Consider the following 26027-nt stretch of genomic DNA (forward strand, 5'->3'; position numbering starts at 1 on the left):
CCTGGACTGTTGCATAAACTAGACACAGAGAATCCTCAGAGAGAGGACTGCTGAACTTTCCTAAAGGTGAGATGGTCTTTTGGGGTTCCTGACTCGTGAAAGAATCTGAGAGACATTCTGCAGGACACAGCAGATAATGACTGAAATGCCTTTGAAATTTCCTGCTTCATGAAAAAACTCTGCTGGATACTATGGGCCTGTAGGCCAAAGACGGATGCCCCAACCATACAGAGGAACTTTGGGTGACTGTCCAGGCAGCGAGATGTCTCTATGATTTCTAGAGTTTTGTAAGTTGCTTACTTCTCATTTACTTAGGTAATATTATATCCTTCTGGAGTCTTTGATGGAGTTGAAGAATAGATAGATATAGTTGTTTTCCTTTGTTATGATAAAAGATAAAATAGATATAAATATTGTAACTGTAATTCTTACTTGATAACTGTTTTGTTATATGTGATTTTGCTATGTTTAAGTTAAAGTCTTTTTTTGTTTAAACAGAAAAAGGGGAAATGATGTGGGAAGGTCATTTGTCAATCTGTTGATTTCATTGGTTAATAAAGAAACTGCCTTGGCCCATTTGATAGGCCAGCCCTTAGGTGGGTGGAGTAATCAGAACAGAATGCTGGGAAGACGGGAAGTGAGCCAGATACCATGCCTCTCCTCTCCAGGGCAGACGTGATGAAGCTCCAGCCCAAGATGGATGTACACTAGAATCTTCCTAGTAAGACACCACACCTCGTGGTGCTACACAGATTACTAGAAATGCGTTAAGCAAGATGTGAGACTTATCCAGTAGGAGGCTAGAGATAATGGGCCAGGCAGTGTTTAAAAGAATACAGTTTCTGTGTTGTTATTTTGGGGCATAATATTTTGGGCCACCAGGTGGCCAGGAGCCGGGTGGCAGGAACGCAGCCTGCTCCTCCCTCCTTCTACAAACATCCCATTCTCAGCACAGGGCAGGTCTTCAGACAGAAACTTAAAAGAGAAGCAAGGAAACAAGCAGATGTTGTGACTCAATGGACTTAACAGACATCTATAGAACATCTCACCCAAACACAAAAGAATATACCTTCTTCTCAGCACCTAATGGAACCTTCTCTAAAATTGATCACATACTTGGTAGCAAAGCAAACCTCAACAGATACAAAAACATCTTGTATCCTATTGGATCACCATGGCTTAAAGTTCGAATTCGACAAAAATACTAATTGCAGAAAGTCTACAAAATCATGGAAATTGAACATTGTTCAAATGAATGATAACTGAGTCAAAGAAGAAGAAAGAAATTAAAGACTTCCTAGAATTCAACGAATATGAAAGCATAGCATACCCAAACTTATGGGACACTATGAAAGCATTGCTAAGAAGAATGTTCATAAGAGGAATGCTCATCGCACTAAGTGCCTACATAAAGAAAGTGGAGAAATCTCACACTAGTGACTTAACAGCACATGGGAAAGCTCTGGAACAAAAAGAAGCAAACTCACCCAGGAGGAGTAGATGACAGGAAATAAATTTAGGGTTGAAAATAATAAAATGGAAACAAAAAGAACAATATGAAGAATCAATGAGACAAAGAATTTGTTTTTAGAGAAAATCAAAAAAGATAGACAAAATGTTATCCAAACCAAATTAACAAAATCAGAAATGATAAAGGGACATAACTACATACACTGAGGAAATCCAGAGAATCATTGTGTCATACTTTGAAAACTTGCACTCAACAAAATTGGAAAATATAAAAGAAATGGATGATTTTCTGGATATGTACCACGTATCAAAATTAAATAGACTTATATAACCCCTAAGGAAATAGAAGCAGTCATCAAATTTCCCAACCAAAAAAGCCCAGGACCTGATGGTTTTAGCACAGAATTCTATCAGAATTTCAAAGAAAAGCTAATACCAATAATCCTCAAATTGTTCCACACAACAGAAACAGAAGGAACATTGCCAAACAATTTCTATGAGACTACGGTTTTCCTCACACCCAAACCATAGAAAGACACAACTAAGAAAGAAAATTACAGACCAATCTTCCTCATGATCATTGATACAAAAAAAATGCTCAATAAAATACTAGCAAACTGAATCCAAGAGTAAAAAAAAAATCATTCACCATGATCAAATAGGTTTTATCCTAGAGATTCAGTGATAGTTTAACATACAAAAATCTATTAATGTAATCCACCAAATAAACTGAAAGACAAAACTCATGATGATGTAAAAGCCTTCAACAAAATCCAACACACCTTCATGAAAAAGTTCTTAGAGGGATCAGGGATACAAGGAATATGCCTAAACATAATAAAGGCAATATACAGCAAGCCAACAGCCATCAAACTAAATGAAGAGAAACTCAATGTGATTCCACTAAAATCAGAGACAAGGCTGTCCATTCTCTCCATATATATTCAATATAGTACTCAAAGTTCTAGCTATAACAATAAGACAACAAAGGGATACCAAGGGTTAAAAAATGGAAAGGAAGAAGTCAAACTTTTACTATTTGCAGATGATATGACAGTATACATAAGTGACCCCAAAAATTCTACCAGGGAACTCCTACAGTTAATAAACACCTTCAATAACATGGCAAGAAACAAGATTAACTCAAAAAAATTAGTATCCCTCCTATATACAAATAATAAACAGGCTGAGAAAGAAATCAGAGAAACATCCTTGATAATTGACACTAATAACTAAAATAACTTGGGGTAACTCAAATTTAAACAAGTGGAAGACCTGTATGACAAGAACTTTAAGTCTTTAAAGAAAGAAATTGAAGAAGATATCAGAAAATGGAAAGATCTCCCATGCTCATGGATAGGTAGGATCAACATAGTAAAAATGGCAATCTTTCAAAAGCAATATAATGATTCAATACAATCCCCATGAAAATCCTAACACAATTCTTTACAGACCTCAAAAGAACAATTATTCAGTTTCATATGGAAAAACAAGAAACCCAGGATAGCTAAAACAATCCTGTACAATAAAGGAACTTCTGGAGACATCATCATCCCTGACTTCAAGCTCAACTATAGAACTATAGTAATAAAACAGCTTGGTACAGGCATAAAAACAGACACAGGGAACAATGGAATTGAATTATTAATCCACACACCTATGAACACCTGATTTTTGACAAAGCATCCAAAATTGTACAATTGAAAAAAGAAAGCATCGTCAATGGTGTTGTCATAACGGGATGTAAACATGTAGAAGAATGCAAATAGGTCCATATCTGTCCCCATGCATAAAACTCAAATCCAAATGAATCAAAGACCTCAACATAAATCCAGTTACACTGAACCTGATAAAAGACAAAGTGGAAAGCAGCCTTGAATGTATTGACAAAGCATAGGAGTCAACTTCCTAAATATAACACCAGCAGCACAGACACTGAGAACAACAATTAATAAAGGGGACCTGCTAAATGTGAGAAGCTTCTGCAAGACAAAAGACTTGGTCAATAAGACATAATGGCAACCTACAGAAGAGGAAAAGATCTTCACCAACCCCACATCTGACAAAGGGCTGATCCAGAATAAAGAACTCAAGAAACTAGACATCAAAATACCAAACAATCCAATTAAAGAAATGGGGTATCGATCTAAACAGAATTCTCAACAGAAAAAATTCAAATGGATGAAAAACATTAAGAAATTTCTCAACATACTTAGTCATTAGAGAAATTGAAATATAAATGACTCTTAAATTCCATCTTACACCTGTCAGAATGGCTAAGATTAAAAAGACTGATGACAGCTTACTCTGGAGAGGATGTGGCCTAAGGGGAACACTTCTCCATCACTGGTGGGAATGCAAACTTATACAGTCATTTTGGAAATTAATATGGAGGTTTCTAAGAAAATTGGGAATCAATCTACCTCAAGACGTAGTTAATACCAGTATTGGGCATATACCAAAAGGATGCACAATCCTACCACAAGGACATTTACTCAACTATGTTCTTAGCTTTATTTGTAAACCCTGCCCCTCACCTGAAGAATGGATAAAGAAAATGTGGTACATTTATATATGGAGTATTACACAGTGGTTAAAAAATGACATCATGAAATTTGAAGGCAAATGGATGGAACTAGAAAAAAAACTGAGTGAGATAACCCAGACCCAGAAAGACAAATACAGTATGTACAAAACTCATAAGTGGATATTAGATATTAGATGTAAAGCAAAGGATAACCAAGGGCAGGTTTTAGCTATCATGAATAATATAATCCATAACCTCAGAGAAGCTGGGTAAAAAGAAGGACCCTAAGAGGGGCACACATGGACGACCCCATGAAGGGAAAATAGTGAAGATCACCTGGGTTAACTGAGAGTGGGTGAGAAGGGAGGGGATGCGGAATGGGAACATGAGGGTTCAAGATGGCTGAGTTGGAAGAAGGACAGAGAAGGAGAGCATTGAAAGAGATATCTTGATAGAGGGAGTCATTATGGGACTAGGGAAAAAGCTGGTGCTAGGGAAATTCCCAGGAATCCGTAAAAATGACCCTACCCAAGATTCCTAGCAATAGTGGAGAGGGTGCCTGAACTGGCCTTCTCCTCTAATTAGATTTGTGACTATCCTAATTGTTATCATAGAAACTACATCTGGTAGACACAGATGCTGTGATCCACAGCTAAGCTGAGCTAAACTCCTGGATTTCAGTTGGAGAGAGGGAGGAGAGATCATATGAGCAAGGGGGGTCAAAATCACAATGGGGAAAACCACAGAGACAGCCTACCCAAGCTAGTAGGAGCTCAAGGATTCTGGACTGACAGCTTAAGATTCTGCCGGGGATCAAATTAGGCCCTCTGAATGTGGATGGCAGTTATGTGGCTTGATTTTTTTCAAGGTGCCCTACCAGTGGGACCAGAACTTATCCTGGGTGTATTAACTGGCTTTTTGGAGTCCATTCCCTGTGTTGGGATACCTTGTTCAGTCTTGAAACAGTGGGAGGGGCTTTGTCTTGCCTCTACTTGGTATGCTAGACTTTGTTGACTCCTCAAGGGAGGCCTTACCCCCTCTGAGGTGTAAATGGGGGATGGGAATGAGGGAAGGTGCTGGAGGAGGAAGAAGAGAGGAAGGGACTGGGGTTGGTATGTAAAATAAAAAATATAAAAATAACAATACATGGAATAAGTCAAAAAAATGGTTCTTTGAAAGCGTAAGGAAATGATTGACCAAGTATTTGAAAACCAACCAAAGAAAAAGAATATTCAAACTCAGAGAGGTGGAAAAAGTTCTGTCATGACAAACCTTAATCCAGAGATGATTAGGGAATACTTTGGCAAGTATTTAAAAGGAAACTCTAGAAAAATGTATAAATTTCTAGACATACATATGACATACCAAAATTAAATCAGTAAGCTATAAATAAGTTAATAAGATCCACAATGAGCAATGAGATTAAAGCAGTAACACTCTTCCCACAAAGAAGTGCAGGAACACACAGTTACTACCAAATTATTCCAAACCTTCCAGGACGTACTGTCCTCCAAATTAAAGGAAGATTACCAAACTCATTGTAAAAAGACGGCAATACCTGGATAACAAAACTAGACAGACACAACAAAAAAGGAAGTGCCCTAATTTGAGATGATAGAATTCAATACATGATACCCTGTAGTCTACACTAATATCTCTTTGGATGAAGCCATTGCTACAAAAATCAGATAAAGGCATAAAAATATAGAACAACCTCCCTTATGAACATAAACAATTTTTTCAATGAAAGACTTGCAAACTGAATTCAACTGCACATCAAAAAGATCATTCATGTAATCAAGTTACAATCATTTTACAGAGTAAGGGATGCTTCAACATACAAAGCTCAACAAATGTATAAATCAATAAGTATACTCAACGATAAAAATCAAGTGATCATTTCAATAGGTACAGAAAAGGTTTTTTTGACAAAATCTAATCCTTCATGATAAAATCCCTGAGGAGATTAGGAATAGAAGGAACAAATCTCAACATAGTAAGAGTTGTATATGACAAATCTATGGATGACATTATCCAACTGGGGTGAAAAATAGAAAGCATTTCCACTGAAATAAAAGACAAGTGTCCCTTTTCTCCACTCTTACTCAATACACTACTTGAAGCCTTAGCAACAACAAGAATACAAGAGAAAGAAGTATAAAGAAAAACTGAAGAAACCAAATATCCTAATCTGCAGATACTGTAATTCTAGACGCAAAAACCATAAATATCCCATCAGAAAACTGTTAAGTTTGATAGATACTCTGAGAAAAGTGGTAAGACAAAAAATTAACAGGCATAAATACACCATGACCAATAAAACTGAGGAAGAACTGGAGGAAATGATTACATTTGCAATTACTTTAAAAAAAAAAAAAAAAAACCCGGACAGTCTTTCTACCTAGGCCAAACAACTACCCTCCACTTTTCAGAGCTTCCTTGTCGCTAAGTTACCCAATTCTGCCTGCCCCTCCTGGATTTGCCTTTACTTTGCTGCCAGGTTGACCCCCATCCTTTTTCCTCCCTATCTACCCAGTTCACCTCCCTGATTGCCAAATCCAAATGCTGTGCATGGTGAAGCACAATTAATAAAAACTCAAACACAGAAACTGGGGCTCAACCTGAAGGTCAGAAAGCAAAACAGTCAGCCATTGGCTCTTACCTCACTCAGTCCAAAATGGCAATCCTGCCTCCAGGAATCCCAGAATAAGATCAAGATTGAGAGCTGTCTCCTCCTGTCTTATAATCCTCTCTAGTTCTGAAATTAAGGGCATGTACCACTACCACTTGGTTTCTATGATGAGCTAGTGTGGCTACTGGGATTAAAGGTGTGTGTCATTGTTGCTTGGTCTGAGGCTGGCCGGTGTGACTGTTTTACTTTTCTGATCCTCAGACAAATATTATTTATTAAAATACAGATGAAATTCCACTACGGTAGGACCCTCTCTCCTCCCATAGGCTGCCCAATGACAAGCCTGCCTTTCCTCAGGACTCCACTGCCACTCTTGCTTCCAGGTAAACTCCTCACCTTCTTACCCTTAAACCTCCCAGTTCCCCTCGACCCATTCTCAGAACCCCCTGCCACTAGGCAGTCCATTCTCATTCCTTCTCACTTGACCACCAAACTCACTGCTGGTCTTTTCTAGGACCCTGAGCAAACCTAGCCTCTAAGTAGATTCTTCTTCCTTAGAGTTCCCAACTCCTCACCTGCCTTCCCTGAGTCCTCACATTGACTTTACCCTTTCTTTCTTTGAACTTAAAAACAAAACTCATATAAGTCATCAGTAGATTCAGAAAGTACTTTGACTAAATTCAACTTTCCTTCATGAGAGAAGTTTCATAGAAAATAAGGTTGGCATGAATGTGCATTTATGTGTAAGAACTACATGTGACAGATCCAAAGTTGGAGACATTATTATACCAGATATCAAGTTATTTAACAGAATTATAGTACTAAGGAGTATTGTAGTAACATTCACCTATGCATACATGTGTGCACTCAGGCACGCACACAAGCACACACACACACACGGAGAAAAGGAGAGAGATATCAATGAAACAACCTAAGAGTCCCAACTAGCAGTCCATTCAACTACCAACATCTGATTTTTGACAAGCATGCACGCTGGAGAAAAGACAACATTGTCAACAAATAGTTTTGGGAAAACTAAATGTCTACATGCATAATAATGAAGCCAGACCTGCCCTGTTAAAAATAACCACTATATGGAATTCTGTAACTGCTAGGAGAGATGGGAGGGACTAGACTACAGCAAACAGGAATGGGTAAGATGTTGTAATTAGACCTACAATCACTCAGAAGTAAGGCCAAAGATTGACAAATGGATACTCATGAAACTAAAAATCTTCTGTGCCACAGTCAATATGTTGAAGAGGCAACCTACATAATGGAAACAATTCTTTTGTCAGCTATATATCTCCAAAAGGATTAATGTCTAGAATACATGAAAAACTAAACAAGGAAATAAAAAAAACAATTAAAATGAGCTATAGGTCTGAGCAGAGAATTCTCAAAATAATATCAATGGTTAATAAACACTGTTGAAGAGTATTTATCATTAGCCATCAGAGAAATGCAAATTGTAAAAGTGCTCTGAGATTCTGTTCACGCCTAGTCAGAATGGCCATCATCAAGAAACCAAATGAAAACAAATGCTGGCAATGATTTGTGGAAATAGGATTTGCTGTTGGTATAAATGTGAACTTTTGTAGTCATTAAGAAAATTGGTGTGGAAATTCTTCTAAAACAGTGTTTCTCAACTTTTCTAATGCTGTGACCCTTTAATGCAGTTCCTCATGTTGTGATGACCCCAACTATAAAATTGGTTTTGGTGCTACTTCATAATTATAATTTGCTACTTTTATGAATCATAATGTAAATATCCAATATGCAGGATATTTGGCCTTTGTAAAAGGGTCATCTGATCCCCAAAAGGTTACAACCCACAGGCTGAGAACCACTGTTTTAAAAGTCAAAGAGAGCTACCACATGCTCCAGCTATTCTACTCTTAGACAAACACAAATGATACTGTATCCCCTACTACACAAATACCTGCTTGTCCACGTTTCTACTTGCTCTTTTCAAAATAGCTAAGGAATTGAAACAGTCTAGATGTCCACCAACTAATGACTAGATAACAAAAATGTGGTACAGTGGGATTTTACTCAACTGCAAAGAAAATGATGCTTTGAAATTTGCAGGTAAATGGGTGCCTCTAAAAAATTAGAACCCGACTTAAGGCTAGCCAGGCACAGAAAAACCAACAGCACACTATCCATCATGTGCATCTCATATTCTCTTTCATATGAAGATCCCAGCTCCAAATCTCTAGTTTTGTGTGTTCAATTTAGCATACTAGGATAAGACAGGAACCTAGAAAAGGCCACGGTGGGAATGGTCACAGGAGATGGAAATAGTCAAACTGGAAGTGATCTGAATCCTCTACCTGAAAGGTAGTTTTTGTAGTTCTAGAAGCTCCTATATAGACTACTGGTGTACAAATAGTATCAATTGTCTTACACAGCTGTGAATTCTATGTCCTAAAAAACCAACCTGGAGAGCTAGAGGGTCCCATTTGTGCAGTAGAGGGCCCTACCATTACATGGATAAATGGCTTCTGATTGAATTTGAGACCCATTCAACTGGAGAGAATCCGTGTCTATTTCTATAAATCTAATCTGTACCCTTAACTGTGGAAATCATTGTCTCTATAGGTAATGGAATACTGTTATTTAGCAACTGACATAGATCATGCTACTTTCTAAATATTTGTTTATACTCACAGAGATAAACTACTCTCAGTCTTAATCTAGAAGCTTATCTTCCCAGTGAAATGTGGTTAAAACAAAGACTTATAGCTGCAGGGTACTGAGAACATGTGTGGATGAGTGTTCAACCCTAAATAAGACATTTATACCATCCTGTCCATAGTTCATGGGATACCAAAAATAGAAGCAGAGTGGAAAAGAATGTAAGAGCTGATACAGGGAAAGGCTATAAAATGTCAGCCAGCAAGATTCAGCTATGCAACCGCAAACTTACAGCAAGCAAGGATACCTTCCCTAAGTATGTGCAAGAATGGAACTTTTAACAATCCAGTATAGCTAGGGGAGGGTCTCAGGAGGGTCTGTTTTTCACAGTTGGACTATTTGCTACTGATAGACTTTGGGATAAAGAGAGCCATTGTCTTTAAGTGTATGTTCATTGATGATTCCACCAGGTTCCAATGGATAGTTCTAATTTAATGGTCACACAAAGTATAGTACCTATACAAATTAGACTTAAATTATCTTAAACAAAAACTAAATCCTAACATTTGTAGGAAAGTGAGTGCATCTGGAAATCATCATGTAAAGCTAAGTAAACTAGACTGAAAAAGACAAAGACTGCCTACTTTCTCTTATATGCAGAATCGAGCGCTAAATGGGTGTGGTTTGTATGCGATGAAGCTAGAAAGAGTTCACAAGAGTGGAGGAATTATCATAAGGAGAGACAAGCAAGGGACACAGGAAGGAAGAGAATACATGCGACATGAAACATAAAAAGGCGCTGTTCTTACAATGGGTATGTTAGTCCTTTATATTGATTGTAAAAGTAGACTTGAAACTGATGAACATTGTCTTCCAGCTACGCATGTTTATGTCTCAGGGGTGAAAAAATTATTCCTTCATTTTTAAAATAGAAATAAAAGGTAGACTACATTTTCTGTCCATAAAATTCCCAGGCTTCAGCAGTCTGCTGTGGTAGTCTCAAAGTAGTTTCACCACAGGTAATTCCTTTTATTAGTTTTCCTTCAGTCAGTAGAGTAACAGACAGACAGCGGTTACATTGTACATGTTTTGTAACAATTTCTTTTGCTTAAAACAATGGCAAAAATGTTATTCCTTTTGTTCTGGGTGTCTATAAATGCTGTGTCCAAACATCTGTTCTGCTTTTAAGATGAATAGAAATTTTCTTGTTACACAAATTTTCCTACTTCTCTTTACATCATTTAACCAAATCGCATTTCTGTAACTTTAGCAAGACAAATTTCACATAAGAAAAACTTAATATCTAGAGAATTCCAATGCCAGTTCTCTAAAATGTGCTCCTGCATTTTTATTGTACTGAATAGAATCTGAAAGTAATTGGTGTTATTATGACCAACTTACTTGGTTTGTGTTAGATCGACTACAATGAGATCTTTCTCTAGAAGTACAGCAACAGCATAGGGTTCTTGAAATTCTACAACAGAAAGAAAAACATTGAAAAGTTTCCATACTGCATACTTTATTTAAACCACCAACAATGCATGTCCTTTATCTTATATACATTTTATTTAAATGATGAGAAAACCAAAGTATGAGCTAAGGTGACAAAGAATACTTTAATATGTTTATTTGACAAATATAATGTTAAGATCTCTAATAGAACTAGGAAAAATGAACATGTGTATAGTACATAGTCAAGTACATTCCAAAAATCATGAAGTGATGGCAATCCTGCCTAACAAGGAATGGGAGTGTCACTTCAAGCTTACGGTCACTATCAGACTCATCCATAACCTTAGTGGTTTAGATTTGAACCATGCCCACTAGGAGTCACACTGAGACTGCACTAACTCTGCTTCTCTGGGATATGATACACAATCACCTCACTATCATAGTCAAACACATGTAGTTGGGTGTGTTTGACTTTGAGTCAATATGGTTTAATGTACTCATGTTGACTATTCCTGTGTGCATGAATACAAGCCTATAAAAATCAAACAGCATGGGGTAAATTTCACATTTCTAAATCCAACCCTCTATATCCCACTGCTCCTTTCCCCCCTATTTTTGTTCCATTATATCCTAGGAGCTATCTGGAAACCCAGAGGCTGTGTGAGGAATAAGACTGCCAACGCAGCTTTCTCATGGAGTTTTTGTCCCGGGATGTTTGCAAGCTGTGGACAGTGAAGAAGTAAGAATTCAGGAGCTACTGTGAGCTATGAATAAATAAGGGTGATGGTATAAAATGGAACGCGTTAAGACGGGGATCAGGGATTTAGTTAAGAGGCAAAGAAAGCATTGCTTTCTATTTACAATAAAGGGGAAATGGGGAAAGTGAAGTTCTCAGCTTTAGGTAACTGCATAAGAAAGCATTTTATATGCATGATCTTTGATTCTCAGTAGCTGTAGAGTGTTAGTTTTCAATATTGTTGAGAAAACATGGCCAAAGAGGCATAGGTTTATCGACCAGTGGTTAAACTGAAATTTAAACCTGGGACTTTAAACTCTAACTTCCATCTGTTTTCATTATACCAGCAGTTTCTACTGACTAGTTTGGAAACCTTTTATCCTAAACTCAATAATCACTCAACAGATGTCTTCTACAGAGGGAGGACTGAAGTCTTGGGTGGGAAATTTAAATACTGAAGTAGGCAGCCTTCAGAGTAACTCCCAGGCCTGAGAAGTTACAGTACCTACACAAGTTCATGTTTACAACCAACATGTGCACGAGAGGCAAACACATAAAGGAAAACAAGTTAGGACTTGCTGGTGCTTAGATAGTTATCTCTATGACAATAGTTAGTCTGCTACGGTCCAGGGTTCAAACTGTTCACATGGTTCCTACTATTTATCTCTAGCATTGCTTTAAGTTTCTCAGTGTTGTTTTTAGACAATTTAGCTCTAAGTTTGAAGAGCAGTAGGGTTCCATATGACTAGTTATTTTCTCCTTGTCAGCTCTCCTTAGAAACATCATTGGCTAGGTTTATAGCAAGAGTTAGAAGATAAAATAGCCAAAGCATTACCATGTGTGACTTAAAGTCAGATGAATTAAAATTTTAGATTGTTACATCTGTCAAAAGTTATTGTTCCTACACAAATAGAAACTGGCAGAAGTTTCACCTCTTTAGAAACCCTCTGTATACTGTCACAGCTACTAAAAAATTGTTTGGGAATCAATGCTGAGTTCAATTCTTTGCCTATTAACTAAAAATTTTGTCTTGGGCATATTAGCTACATTCCTTGACTTGAAGCTCCTCTTTCACTGAAATGGCACAATTATAAGTACCTTAAGCTGCTATAAAAGTCATATGAAAAAACCATACATGGTGATATTTATGGCTAATAGCAATGGAAGTATCTATTTAGGTTGGTGTGTCTCGTCATTTAACCCTTGTTCCTACCAGTTAGGGTGAGAAAAGTTCTATCTCAATTATTATTCTGAAGAAAATGCATCACTTGAAAGGCTTAGAGATGACGGGCCAACTAAATATAGATGGGAACTGACAAGCTCTGATTACAGTTATTACTCTAGATGATGATCCCATTAACAATATTAAAACATTTGAGCTGTGAGAATGAGTCACAGCATCAAATGTCAAAAGTATCAGCAGTATTAAAATTATTCATAACTTGGTTTAGCCTGGGAATGACATTTATCACTATGTAGCTATAAAGACTGGAATTCCCTATCAACTACTATGAAATAATAATTAAAATATATTAACACAAGGATATAAACAGTACATAGAATATTAGGTCATTTGTAGAGAGAAGAAGTATATGCATATTTGAAGAGAAGAATTAAAAAGGTGAGTAGCACTGAGCGACTTGGGAAAGGTCGTGAGAAACTTCATTATGTATAATATAGGCTTTCTTTTCTGGTTCATTGACATATTCAATGTTTGAACAGTTAAAACACATTTGAGCAGTTACTATATTTATATTCCCATAAGTATAGTTAACACCATTTCTCCTCAAATCTGACAAATGAAAAGTTCAATTATCCTATCAGTTTTCTGAAAAACAATTTATTAATCCACTTTTAGAGTAGAAAAGGCAGGGTTTAGCAGATTTATACTTTATTAAAACTCATTAGAAATTATCCTTATATTGCTACTGATGTTCAGGAGACTATATATGAGACATATGTCTGATCCTTGCCACCATGAACTCTCAGCTTCTATTTCAGATACATTTCAATGTTCTTTATAGGAGGAATTTTCCTAACTTTAGCTTTTAGTCCTTCCTAGGTGACTCTAACCTTTGCTCCTTTGTCAACTATACTCATAACTCCAAAGAACATTTATAGTGTGATAAATCATGAACAAATATTGTAAGATTTTTTTCCTTCTTTGTTCTCTAATAACTACTCATTCTTACTATTCTTTCTTTTTAAAAAACACTGTGACTGTGTATGAAACATGTTGTGGTTTGGGGTTTGTTTTAATGTTTTGTTCATTTTGGAGAAAATGAACAGTTTACACTACGGTGGAGACTGTACTAAAACATACTGTGTAGCCTAGGCTGGTTTTGAACTCATGGCCATCCTCTTGCTTCATTCTCCCCAGATCTGAGATTATATAAATAAAACATGCCCAGGTACAATAAATATATATTACCTACAAATGCCTTTGCTACAGTTTAGATTTCAAGAATCTCTCTTGAAACCTATATATTCCTTAAAAAAAAAAAACTACTAGAACTAGTACTTTCTTTCATCTTAGTATTTCTTCAAAGTTCTACTGTTTCTTCACAAATTTCCCCAAAAACCTTAGATGTTTTCCCATAAATTGGTCTTACCAAACCTCACAATTTACAAAACCTTTATTCAATATTCTCAATAAAGTCTGCCTAAATCCTATTTTTTTATTGAAGCTTTACATAATATTTTAGTCATTTAACCAGATATAAAGAGGTGGATTATTTATACTGTGAACCATGTAATTCAACATTATAATCATGCACTACTTCAATAATTTATAGCTATTTCATAGACCCTATCAGACTTTATACAATTTATGTAAAGATTACATTCATATTTCTATAAGCTTAACAAGTACTTATAGTATTGAGGCCACAGTAATGTTCAATAAATATATGTTGATTAAAAATGCAGGTTACTTATCTCTAGTAACTCTTTAAATAAAGTGCTACATAACTGCTATCTACTACATTATTTTAAATATAAAGCTAAATAATTTAAAGAAAATCAACATATTTAGTAATGAAACATGACATACATATTTTCATAGTTAACAAAATATTTTCATTTGCCTTTCCACTAATCATACTTGGGTAAAATTATTCCCTTCCTACACAAGATAATTAAAACATGTAAGTATCTTATTTAGCAGCTAATAAGTTTCAGAGGTGAATCATAAATCCAGAGGTGAATCATAAATCCAAATATTCTGTCCCAAGTCAAGTTTTTGTCCCTTTTGAAAATGTAGTAATATTTATTATATTGTTTTTATCATAAATTCATATTTCCGGTTTAGGTTTTAACCATTTTCATTTTTATATTTATTTTCTCATCATTAGATTTTTGTATGAGTTTAGAACTAGTTTCATGTTTACAAAGGTTTTGTATCTTTACTCAAGATGATAAATATATACATGCATCTCTCCTCCCAATGGTCTTATGACTCTTCTCCATATTAAAATAAATCACTAACCACACATCAGCAATCCTAGAGTAATCAGATGTGCTGCAGTTGCATCTGAAGCAAAGCCAGATGTGAAAGAGATGCAGCACCACCAGAGTTACAGATCACTGATATCAGGTAAGTGCTTTAACTTTGATTGGTATTGGGATGGGATGGGTGGAGCTGGTCTAGGAGAGACTATTAGGAGACCTCAGTTTCCCCAAGTGATTTCACCCTGGACCCCTATCGGACCCTCCCAGCTCAGCTTCCACCATCCTTATCAAAGTTTAAAGCACTTACCTGATATTAGAACCTGCAACGCCAGCACTGCTGCACTACATCTGTCTTACTTCCAGTTTGCCAAGTAGGTACAATGCAGAACCTGCGCCAGCAACTGTAGCTCACAGTGTTGTACCACAGTGGATACCTGCTGCCAAAACTGAAAATATTTAACCTTAATTTCATTAGGAACTTGTCATTTAAAAATGATATTTTTTTCTAAAATTAAATGTTTCATTGTATCTACTTACCATTTGGATAAGGTGTTTCACATAAAGTTAGAAATTCAACAATAGGATGGTCCATTTCAAGTACTGTAATTGCTTTTCCATGCATGATGGTTAAACTTGGTCTTCTGCAAGCTTTGTCATATGACAGCCCACCAGAGAATATTATAAATGGTTCACTACATAGGGGGAAAAAGGGTAATGAGACTATATTCTTTAAGATAACATGAAGTCAAAACATAAGCCTTGAAATAATAAGTTCAGAGGAGAATATCTACAATGCAAATGGCCTTCCTGATTCTAGTTTTTTAACTAACAATGACCATCTTATCATCTCCCTTTTCCAGATCTACAGTCGAGAATAACTATGGGTAAGTGCAAAGAAATTTGAGTGGCACTGGGGAAAGACAAGCTGGAGGAAAGTGGAATCACTGACTCTCAAAGGGACTTTTTAATATTTTATTTGGCTACCAAATTTTATATCACTATCATTAGAACATTAGTTATGTTATAATATTAAACTAATAAGTGGGAATGTGGGACCCAAGTTCCTAAAATGAAAGAGAAGTGAATTTTAATACAAAGAGAAATATCACAGTGGGAAGCTCAGAATGCTAAATGAGAACATGAAAATTGTAGGTAATAAAGTTTCTGTAGTAAAAGGTTTATGAGGAGATAGAAAATATATAGATGAATAATAATTTATTATAGAATATCTTCTCAATTTTATGCATATCTAGCAAGCTCTAGCTGGCTCAAGTAATTTCATATAAAATTTTAGTGTGTCACTTTAGTACTTTTATTTTTGAAATTAAAATACATTCCCTTTCTTCCCTCCAATCCTCCCATATGCCCTCCTTTGTTCTCTCTCAAATTATGGCCTTTTTCTTTGTTTACATGCGCGTGCACGCACGCGCACACACACACACACCTCTGTCTATATATTACTTTTCAAGGTATAAATAAGTAATAAAATGAATGTCATTCATTTCTCAATTTGTTTGGATTGAGGAATGAAACTTAGGATCCGGGAGACAGGGGAGGTTGGGGGAGGCTGGGAAGACTGGAGGGAGGGGAAATGAAGTGGTCAGAATGTAATGTATGAGAGAATACATTTTCAAAACAGAGATGAAAGAAAGGAAGTAAGGAAGGAAAAAGAAAAGAGAAAGAAAGGTAGGAAAGGAAGGAAGGGAGGAAGGAAAGAAAGGAAGGGGAGAAAAGGAAGGCGAGAAAAGGGAGGCGAGAAAAGGGAGGCGAGAAAAGGGAGGCGAGAAAAGGGAGGGGAGGGGAGAGGAAAGGAGGAGAGGGGAGGGGAGGGGAGGGGAGGGGAGGGGAGGGGAGGGGAGAGGAGAGGAGAGGAGAGACTCCTGTATGTGTCTGTTAGTGCATGTACAGAGACAACTGCCGTGTGGAATAGCAAGTATAGGCAGTGAGGGAAGACCTATGCTGAATGTTGGTAGAAAACTTGTAATTATAACTAATATTCTAAGAAGACAATAGTTATATAAGACTTTTGTTTCTGTCCACAATGTTTAAAATTTGGAATATTCTATTTTTTTAGTTATAACTAAACTGAACTGCTAAAGGGATATTGAAGATTTATCATCACAATTTTATACTATTAAAACTTCAGAAGAGAAAGTTTTAACAAACATTTGTATCTGTGATGCTAATAGCACACTACAATGTGAACAAGTAACTAAGATAAAGTAGGAACTTTCAGTTTACAGTTTGTTTAGGGGCTGACAAAATGGCTTAGCACATCAAAATTCTTGCTGCACAAGCCTGGCTCCTGAGTTAGATCTCCAGAACCCACGTCTTGTACATGCACCATCATATCATCATCATCATAATGATAATAATAATAATAATATAACAATAATGTTCAGGCAAGGTTTATTATACTCATATTGGGTAGAAAATGCCATTAATGAATATTACAAATTAAGAGGAAATGCAGAAATACTGGATATGGTATCTATAAATGTAGTAGAATTGTATTAAATGTTATTTTATCATATACATAATAAAATTCAGGCTTTTTCCATTATGAAAATATTCATGACTTTATAATTCCAACTAAAGCTTAGTTTTCCAATTTCAATATGTCAGATTCTAAGCTCAGAGAGATCTGGTTATATATTTAAATTTCAAAAGGAATATCAATAGATGCATAGATTAAGCTTAATAAATATTTCTATATTATAAATAATTCAAGAGTCCTCAATTATTATAATATATATGATGTTAATATAAATATAATGAGGTATGCTATTTGTTATTTTCAATATTCATAATTATCAAGAAAAATAAGTTATTGATTTAGAGAATTAATTTATAATTCTAGGGCAGTATAACATTATCAAAGATTGCTACTTTCATTATCCCACCCCTAACATATAGTCACCAAGTACAACCACGTACCTGTTCCTGCAAGTTTTGTACTCTACTTTAAGAATCGGTTTACAAGGCTCAGACTTTCTTCCTTCTCTTGGACTTTTTCCTAATGACAGAAAGAAATAATTAAATCTGACTTAAATTATGCTGACCCATAAGAATTTTTTAAATTTCCATTAAGAAATATAAACATGGAACAATAACATAAGGAAAAAATGAAATCTACAAGCCTCTGGGGTGAGTCACGTAACTTCCTGCACTACAACAAGCCCTGAACAGATAGATTACATTGGCAGGTGATACAAAAGCACGACTGAAGCCAAAGGCGCAAGCACAGTTTTAATTGTAGATACTAACCGGGCGGTGGTGGGGCACGCCTTTAATCCCAGCACTCGGGAGGCAGAAGCAGGCGGATCTCTGTGAGTTCGAGACCAGCCTGGTCTACAAGAGCTAGTTCCAGGACAGGCTCCAAAACCACAGAGAAACCCTGTCTCGAAAAACCAAAAAAAAAAAAAAAAAAAAATTATAGATACTGCTTACAGAAGAGAATAGGACAAGCACTAGTTTATATTTCCATCAATGATGATTAAGTTTGGAATAATTTTATTACTCTAGTTATATTATATTGTTAAACTGGTCATTTTCATAGTAACATCAATTTAATCTAAAGATACTGGTTTATTTTTAAAGTGCCCATATTTGGAATAAGTCTATATAGTCTAATATTTTATTAAATCTATATGCTTTAGGATAATAACAATAGACTGCTATATAATCAATGAAGTTATTTATAAAGTATTCACCTTTTGGTGCTTTGTAATCTCTAAATATGGATGTGTCCTTATAAAATTATTGCAGTTACATATGCTCATAAAATAAAGTTTAGGACTGATGATACATACATAATGAAATATATTATTCAAATATATTATTCACGACTGTGATCTCAACAGTCAGGAGGCTGAGGCAGGAGAGTTGAGTGTTCAAATCCATCAAAGAGTACATTAGAGTCTCTTCCCCTCCCCTCCACAAGAAAAAGAACAAAACGAAAGGAAGAGAAAAAGATGAAATCTTAATAAAATCTATATAACTCTCAATAATTTATACTAGAAGTAAACTTTCATATTGCAGAAAGTCCTGTCTTAAAGCATATGATAGACCTACAAAATCATTGTTCTTCATTTAAAAATGGTGTTACAATGATTAATTTACTATGTGGAGAGGGGCGCCCATTATCGAGGTAAGAGAACCTATTAGTTCTCTTCTGTTGCAGTTTGGGTCCCAAGCATTGAAATAAGGTTGTAAAGTCCCATTAATGTTCAGTCTTCAACTCTAACAACTTACTTTTAGAAAACAGTTTCTTACTTTAATTATATCAATACTTGTCAGAGGTTAAAGCATGCTTAAGTGCCATGTTATATAAAAAATCGTCAATTTGGTTTGTTGCTATTCTCTATATTCCTAGTATTATATGATATTATGTCAGGGTACATAGAAGTAATTAAATTCTAATATGTTTGGAGTTTATTAGATTAAACAATACAAACATAAAAATTACAGTATGATGCACCAGAAGCGAATGAGTAACAGATACAACATGCTGTAGAAGCTGTAATTAAACAGGGGTATGGATAGACCAGTTGGACTCCATAAAAAGATAAATGACAGAAAAAAGGATAAATTCTCCAGGTATAAAATAGTCAACAAAATGTGTAACTGATGCTCAATATAAACATGGACAGCTTCTGAATTTGGGAGTAATAGGAATAAATCAACATTTCAGAACATGGGTGAAATTAACAAAAAATATTTTTGAAAATTGTATAAAATTAATGCTGGAGACAAACCAGAGCATATCAAACCAAACAGGAGGAAAGAAAGTAAAGAACATCAAAAACTGTGAAATACCATTAGTCATTACCACCATACACACAAGTGTAATACTGAAAGGCTAGAGAAGAAATGGTAAATTGATAAAAAGAGACAACCCCAGGCTGAGATAATCCAAGCAAAAATGCTGACAGAAAAAAAATCTTAAAGACAGAAAGAAAAGTCAAGATGAAAATGGATGTATGAAAAGAGCCCCAAGTAAGATTAAATGTCAATTTCAGAAACATTAAAGCCCCAGAGCAGAGAGGAAGATATTCTAAGTATTAGAAATGAAAAAAAAGAACTCTCAACTAAGAATTTCATGTTGGACAAAATCGTCTTTCAACAATAAATTCAAATAAAAACATTTCCCCTAAAACAAAGCTGAATTTACATCCCAGGAACTATCTTAACAACAATGTAGTAATAAAAGGTGTTTTTCAGGCTGAAAGAAATGGACCACAAATGGGGATTTGAACTTATAATAAAAATACTGTACAAAATTTTCATCATTTTGTATTTCCCTTGACATTATCTACGTCACCATTTCTTAATTTTATAATGTAGAATGGTACAGAATATGAGTTTGAGGGTTGAGTTTTTAACTTCTGCCTTTCCCATATAATTTATAATTTCATGTTTTTGTTCTTCTGTATTGATTAGCTTAGCTAAAGCTAGTGTCTGTTTTCTTTCATTTGATGATCAGTGTTTTATTTCTTTGAGAAAGGGGATGAGAAAATACATTCTACAGTATAAATGATATTATATCAATCCACATTATATAGCTTTATATACATGAAGTTTTACTATATTTCTAACAAACTTTTATACTGTATATCCTTAATAATTGATAAGATGAAAATAAAAAGACTATATCTACATTATATAAGATATAAATAAAAATATTATAAAGAGAGTGATGTGTGAGCCATTGTTGTCAATACATGTTAGGCAAAGCAAGGTGATGTTATCAAAGAAAGGTTTTAGGAGGTGATTGTACCTAAGCTCAAAGATTAAAGAAAGGTGAAATGCTCACAATGACAGAAAGAATTCTTGGAATATTTCTAAAAGGCAAAAAGATACTGAGTGGGAAACTATAAAAAAAATCTGAGCAGTTTAATAGAACAGAAATGCAGAACAAGAAGCAGTTAAACAGATGATGAATCAGTTGGAATTGGTTTACTTGAAATCAGTAACAAAAATATCGACAAAAACAAATACAAAAGACTCAGAGGTATCTTTCACAACATCAAAAGTTCTAACAAAGCTGAATCATTCCAGAACAAGAAACAGACATAAAAATATATTAAAGGTAGGTGGCAAAAAAGTTCCAAAAATTTGTTAGAACTGTTAATAGAAAAATTAAACAATCAAGACAAGATAGAACATTTTTAAGTTGCTGCAAATAAAAGATACAAACATTGCCTGAAAAAACCAGAAGGAGAAAACACATTCTAAATCATAGAAGCAAAGTTCAAAACACTGAGGATTGCTCATTTAGAAAACATTGAAACTAGAAGATGATTGACTGTCATTAAAGCAGTCATTACATTACATGAATTCCTACCTAGTACACGCTATGGCCTGATGTTGACCATAAATCTACATCTAGCAAAACAGTCTTCAAAAATGGAGATAAAAGATAATTTCAAATAGAAGCTTAATGAAATCATTTCACCAGACCTATGAAATGGGAGTAATGTCCACAAATAAATTAAATTATAGAGTATTTTGTCTCTTAATTATAATACATGTGACCATTTAAAAATCACAATATTTGTGTATGATATACAATTATAGTATAAATGAAAATGAAGATAGATAAGTAGATCTACATGGTTACAAGATGTCTATATATTAAATGAAGTGTTATAATTTTAGCACTAACATATTGAGTAGTTAAGGAAACATTGTGATACTTGCAATAAACAATAGGAAAAGAAGACAAAGTGCCTATCAATTAAAATGTATTCCTAATAATAATATTTAAATTACTTGAAAGTGGAAACGCAGAGAAAAGCAAACAGAAAACAAACAATAAGTAGACCTAAATCTAGTCTTACTAGTAATATTTAATGTTAATGGACTAAACAGACTAACCCTAAGTCAGTAAAACAAACAACCTAAAATATGCTCTTTATAGAAGAGCTCATCGATGTGCTCTGCCTGTCTACAACATAAGGAAGGCAAAATTGGAGGAATTAAAGCTGTGGAGAGGCGATTCTGTAGTCTGCACAGTCTCTTTTCAAAGTGTGTGTCTTACCATGTGGAACTGTGGTTTGGAAAGGGCGACTTGGGCTTTTCAGGTTCCATAAAGTCAAGCTGCCATCCGAATGGCTGCACATGAATTGTTTGCCCTCATGATGCCAATCAATTGAATGAATAGCCTGGTAAAATAACAACAAAAAACAAGTACAGAGGGGGAAAGCAGATATATTATGTCATCATATATTCTGAAAACAGTAATTATTTCATTTTAAAATTGTATTCATCCCTATAGTAGTGCAGTATCTTCTATAAAATAGTTTTTAAAAAAGATCTACTGAATTAGTATTTAATGTTGAATTTCTAAATCTTTGTATCTTTTGTGAATAATTTAACCATTTTGTTGAATACAATGAGACAAGCCCTAGAGGCAAGAAAATCAAAAAGGTGTATAAAACATCTCCTCCCAAGAAACAGAGTGAAGGTCAATATGGGTGAATATTAATCATATTTACTGTTCAGAACATTAAGCACATGTGTGCTTATACAGTTACATAACTGAATTCTTTACATAACCAAGTGTGAAATTTTCAGCCAATATATATGAGTTATAGCAAATTGCTGTCTTGACAAACCATTAAACATAAAAAAATAAGATGATTCAGACCTCAATATAAGACTAAACTGAACATAAAATGCAACATGATATCCTGGGCTTGTGAGATTTTGTTTTTCTTTCGCTTCTTCTCAGTTTAGCCGTAATTTCTATGCAAAGACTTTTCCCCTAACAGTCTCCAACAAAAGCATTTAGAAACATTCTTCATTGTCTTCTGTTTATTTCTTTTCCCTTCTGCAGGCGGTTCAAACAAAATAGCACTTTTGTCAACTTTGCTGATCCTCAGTCAATTTAAAAGTCTCTGAAACTATTTGGTCAGCTGTAGAGGATGAGAGAGTGTACAGCCCCCAAGCCTCATCCGAACCCAGTGAAATCCTACCCACTGGGGAAGAGAGAAAAAAATACAGCTACTACTATAAATGAAGTATAATTTCAGTAAGTAGGGCAATGATGAAACATTGTCTTGTTTTAGAGATCAAGACGATAAATAGTGTATAACTAAGGAGCTGGTAACTGAGCTGATGGAGGGTATTTGATTTTTTTGTTTATTTAGTTACATCACATTCTTTCTATCAAAACAGGGACTTAATGGAAACCAAATATCAATAATCAATTCAAGAAGAAATAAAACAAAGAATTTAAAGGAAAAATATGAGTCATATTTTGTCAACACTAACTTTCTTGAAAACAAAAGCTTAAAACTATATAGCAATCTGACAAAAGGAAATATACAGTTCCCATGGAATCAAAATATTACCCTTATGCCAAATTGAAAGGTTTCTTTGAGCTTATTGAAGAAATATCAATATAAAGAAACAACAAAACCATAACTATTATAAAATAAATCCTTGCCTTTTTATTACTTAGAAAATTTCCACTCTGCATTCTAGACTGGCCTGAAACTTACTGTGTAGCTCTAGTTGGCTTTGAACTTGAGGAACTCCTTCACTGGATTGGGATAAGGCTGTGTGTACGTTTTCTCGCCCTCTACTTTTGCTGACGAAGTAGCTTCAGAGAATGTGAAACTGACTGCAGGTCAGAAAGTTGACAGAAGTGCTATTTTGTTTGAACTGCCTTTCCCACGTAGCTGCGACTAGAGGCATAACCTATAACACCTAGCTGAAAGCAATTTTTTGCAGCTAATTATTTCTCAATATAATACTGGATTTCTAACAAAAATCCAATTCATTTATGACTAATCATCAAGGGACAGTTAGACAGTTCAAATAGCTTTTTGGTGCATACAGACTAAGATTTTAAAATACAAAGGAGACAAGAGAGTTCATATTGAGAAAGCAATTACCAGTAAAAAATCTTGAAGAAAAAATTATATCATTAAGAGAAAGTGAATAACACGTCCCAGAAGTGTGAACTGTTTAACAAGATGCAGTAAATTATACTTTTTTAAAAAAACCACAGCTTTAATTCTCATTTTCAGACCCTGTTAACATGGAGTCATTCAAATATCCTAATGTAGAGAATCTCATGATCTGATTATATCTTTTAAAGATAATCCATTAATGAAGAATATACAGAAAGGTCGATGTTAAGAGACTCATAACCAGTCAAGCAATTTCATGTAGAGTACTGGGTATAGAAATGACAAAGAGGAATTGAGAGAACAGCAATAAAAATAAAGACAAAATCAAAAAGCCTATAAAAACTGATTGTTTATGATATATGAAGAGAAAAATAGAAAGGATTACCATGGACATTCCAAACTGGTTTTAAAAGAAAAAAGAACATAGAAAGTGGTATGTGTAATCAAATATAAATTCCGTTCTGGTGATATTTATTTTGACTTCCCTATTAAATTGCTAGACATTTAAATTTAAAGTTTAAGAGAGGGGTAAAGCCAGGGAGTTGTTAGTTGTAGTAAGCTTATTGCTTACTACAGTAAGTATTATTAGTATTAGAAATGAGAGACTGTACAAATAAAATAAACATAAGTTAGAGGAGGCAACAAAAGACAGAAATAGTTTTGAGGTAGGAGGGGCTCAATTCATCATTGAGCCAGCCTCAAACTAGTGGCACAACTTGTCTTCCTGCCTTAGCCTCTCAAATCCTAGTATGTGCCAGTGTTCCAGACTTGAGAATCTATAATTTAAATGAATCAGAGAGGGAGAAAAGAGGCAAATAAATGAGATAGGCACAAACAAACAAAAGAAACAATTTTAAGAACGGACTTTGAAAAATTACAGAAGGGACCACTATGTGCAGGGCTAGGAAGAGTATATATGATTTATAAAACCATCTTAGGAATTTATTAAAGATAGTTTCTAGTTATGACAAAGTAGTAAGAAAGTCTGAAAAGATTTTTTAGCTATATAAAGTTTATAACTATCTCTATTAGAATGACAGAAACTACAAATGTGTAGTATAATACCTAACTATGTGTGTATATGATTTATGTCAATATGTAAAATAATCTCTATGTATAAATTATATAGACAATCATATTCTATTAATTTAGAATATTTCTAATCTATATTTAAAAGTTCAGTTTCAGAATTAATATGCTTATTTCTTAAGGTTGGCAAATTGATTTTCATACAGCTTAGGCTTAAGAAAGGCATAATTTTCAGCATTTTCCTTTTGGTTTCCTGTTGATCTGGTCTTTTCCAACTCTAACAAGTTAAACCGTGTTTGTATTTTTCTCTAGCTCTTAGTCTTAAAAACGAGAGAAATATTTATAATGCATCATTGCATTTTGTGTATTTAACAACAGCAAACAGCCAGCTCAACTCTGCGGAGTCACTTTTCCTTATGATTCAGATGTACTGAAAGTTAACATGGAAAACGTAATTAATTTGTGCTATTACTTGCATGGTTGTTTTTCACCAATTATGACCAAATTGCTCGGACACCACACAATTAACTTCTGGACTATTTGCTAATGTGACTATCCCATATATATGATAAAATATTAGTTTGAGAGAACCATTAAGAAATGAACTGTGAATTTTATGAAATAACTTATATTGAGGTTTTATTTCGATTTTTAGTGATGTGTATACATACATGTGTGAGTATGTGCAAGCGAGTATACTGTCCAGGAGAGCAGAGAGGGATCAGATCCACAGAGCTGGAGTTACTGTAGTTGTGAGCTACCAGATGTAGATGTTGGGAACACCCATATCCTGTGCAAGAGCGGTACATGCTCTTAACCATTAAGACATTTCTCTAGCCCAATAAATATATCTTTAGGGACCAAAACTTTAAATTTTTAATTGTTATGATATAATAGGAAAGAAAATGTTGAGTATTCTAAGGCAACTAGAAGTCCATTGGGTGATATTTTTTATTCTTCTAATCTAAAACTGAAGTGTTCTAAAAAGAAATAGATGGGACTGTTTTCTATTTATTTCCATACTTCCTTAAATTATGTGACATCTATCCATATAAGAGTGGGTGCTAGCTAGGCAGAGATTTTGGATCAGCGTTTTCCTCTGTCTTGTCCCACTCTTAACTTTACTTCTAATCTAAGGGCATAGACACCTACCCAGCCTCAAGAAATGAG

At 34.8% G+C, this 26027-nt stretch overlaps 1 protein-coding gene across 10 annotated transcripts in view; it reads right to left on the reverse strand.

Annotated features, from left to right (window-relative positions):
* Positions 1-26027, reverse strand: part of Stxbp5l (syntaxin binding protein 5L) — a 229221-nt gene that overhangs the window by 112278 nt on the left and 90916 nt on the right. For all 10 annotated transcript variants that reach the window (XM_057763575.1, XM_057763572.1, XM_057763570.1 and 7 more), the window contains exons 9-12: positions 21950-22073; positions 17845-17923; positions 15445-15599; positions 10671-10743 (exon numbers count right to left, since the gene is read on the reverse strand). In XM_057763575.1, coding sequence (XP_057619558.1) covers positions 10671-10743; positions 15445-15599; positions 17845-17923; positions 21950-22073 — 431 coding nt within the window. The remainder of the gene's footprint in view (positions 1-10670; positions 10744-15444; positions 15600-17844; positions 17924-21949; positions 22074-26027) is intronic.

The sequence above is a fragment of the Chionomys nivalis genome, chromosome 3, assembly GCF_950005125.1.
Source record: "Chionomys nivalis chromosome 3, mChiNiv1.1, whole genome shotgun sequence".
Taxonomy (NCBI): domain Eukaryota; kingdom Metazoa; phylum Chordata; class Mammalia; order Rodentia; family Cricetidae; genus Chionomys; species Chionomys nivalis.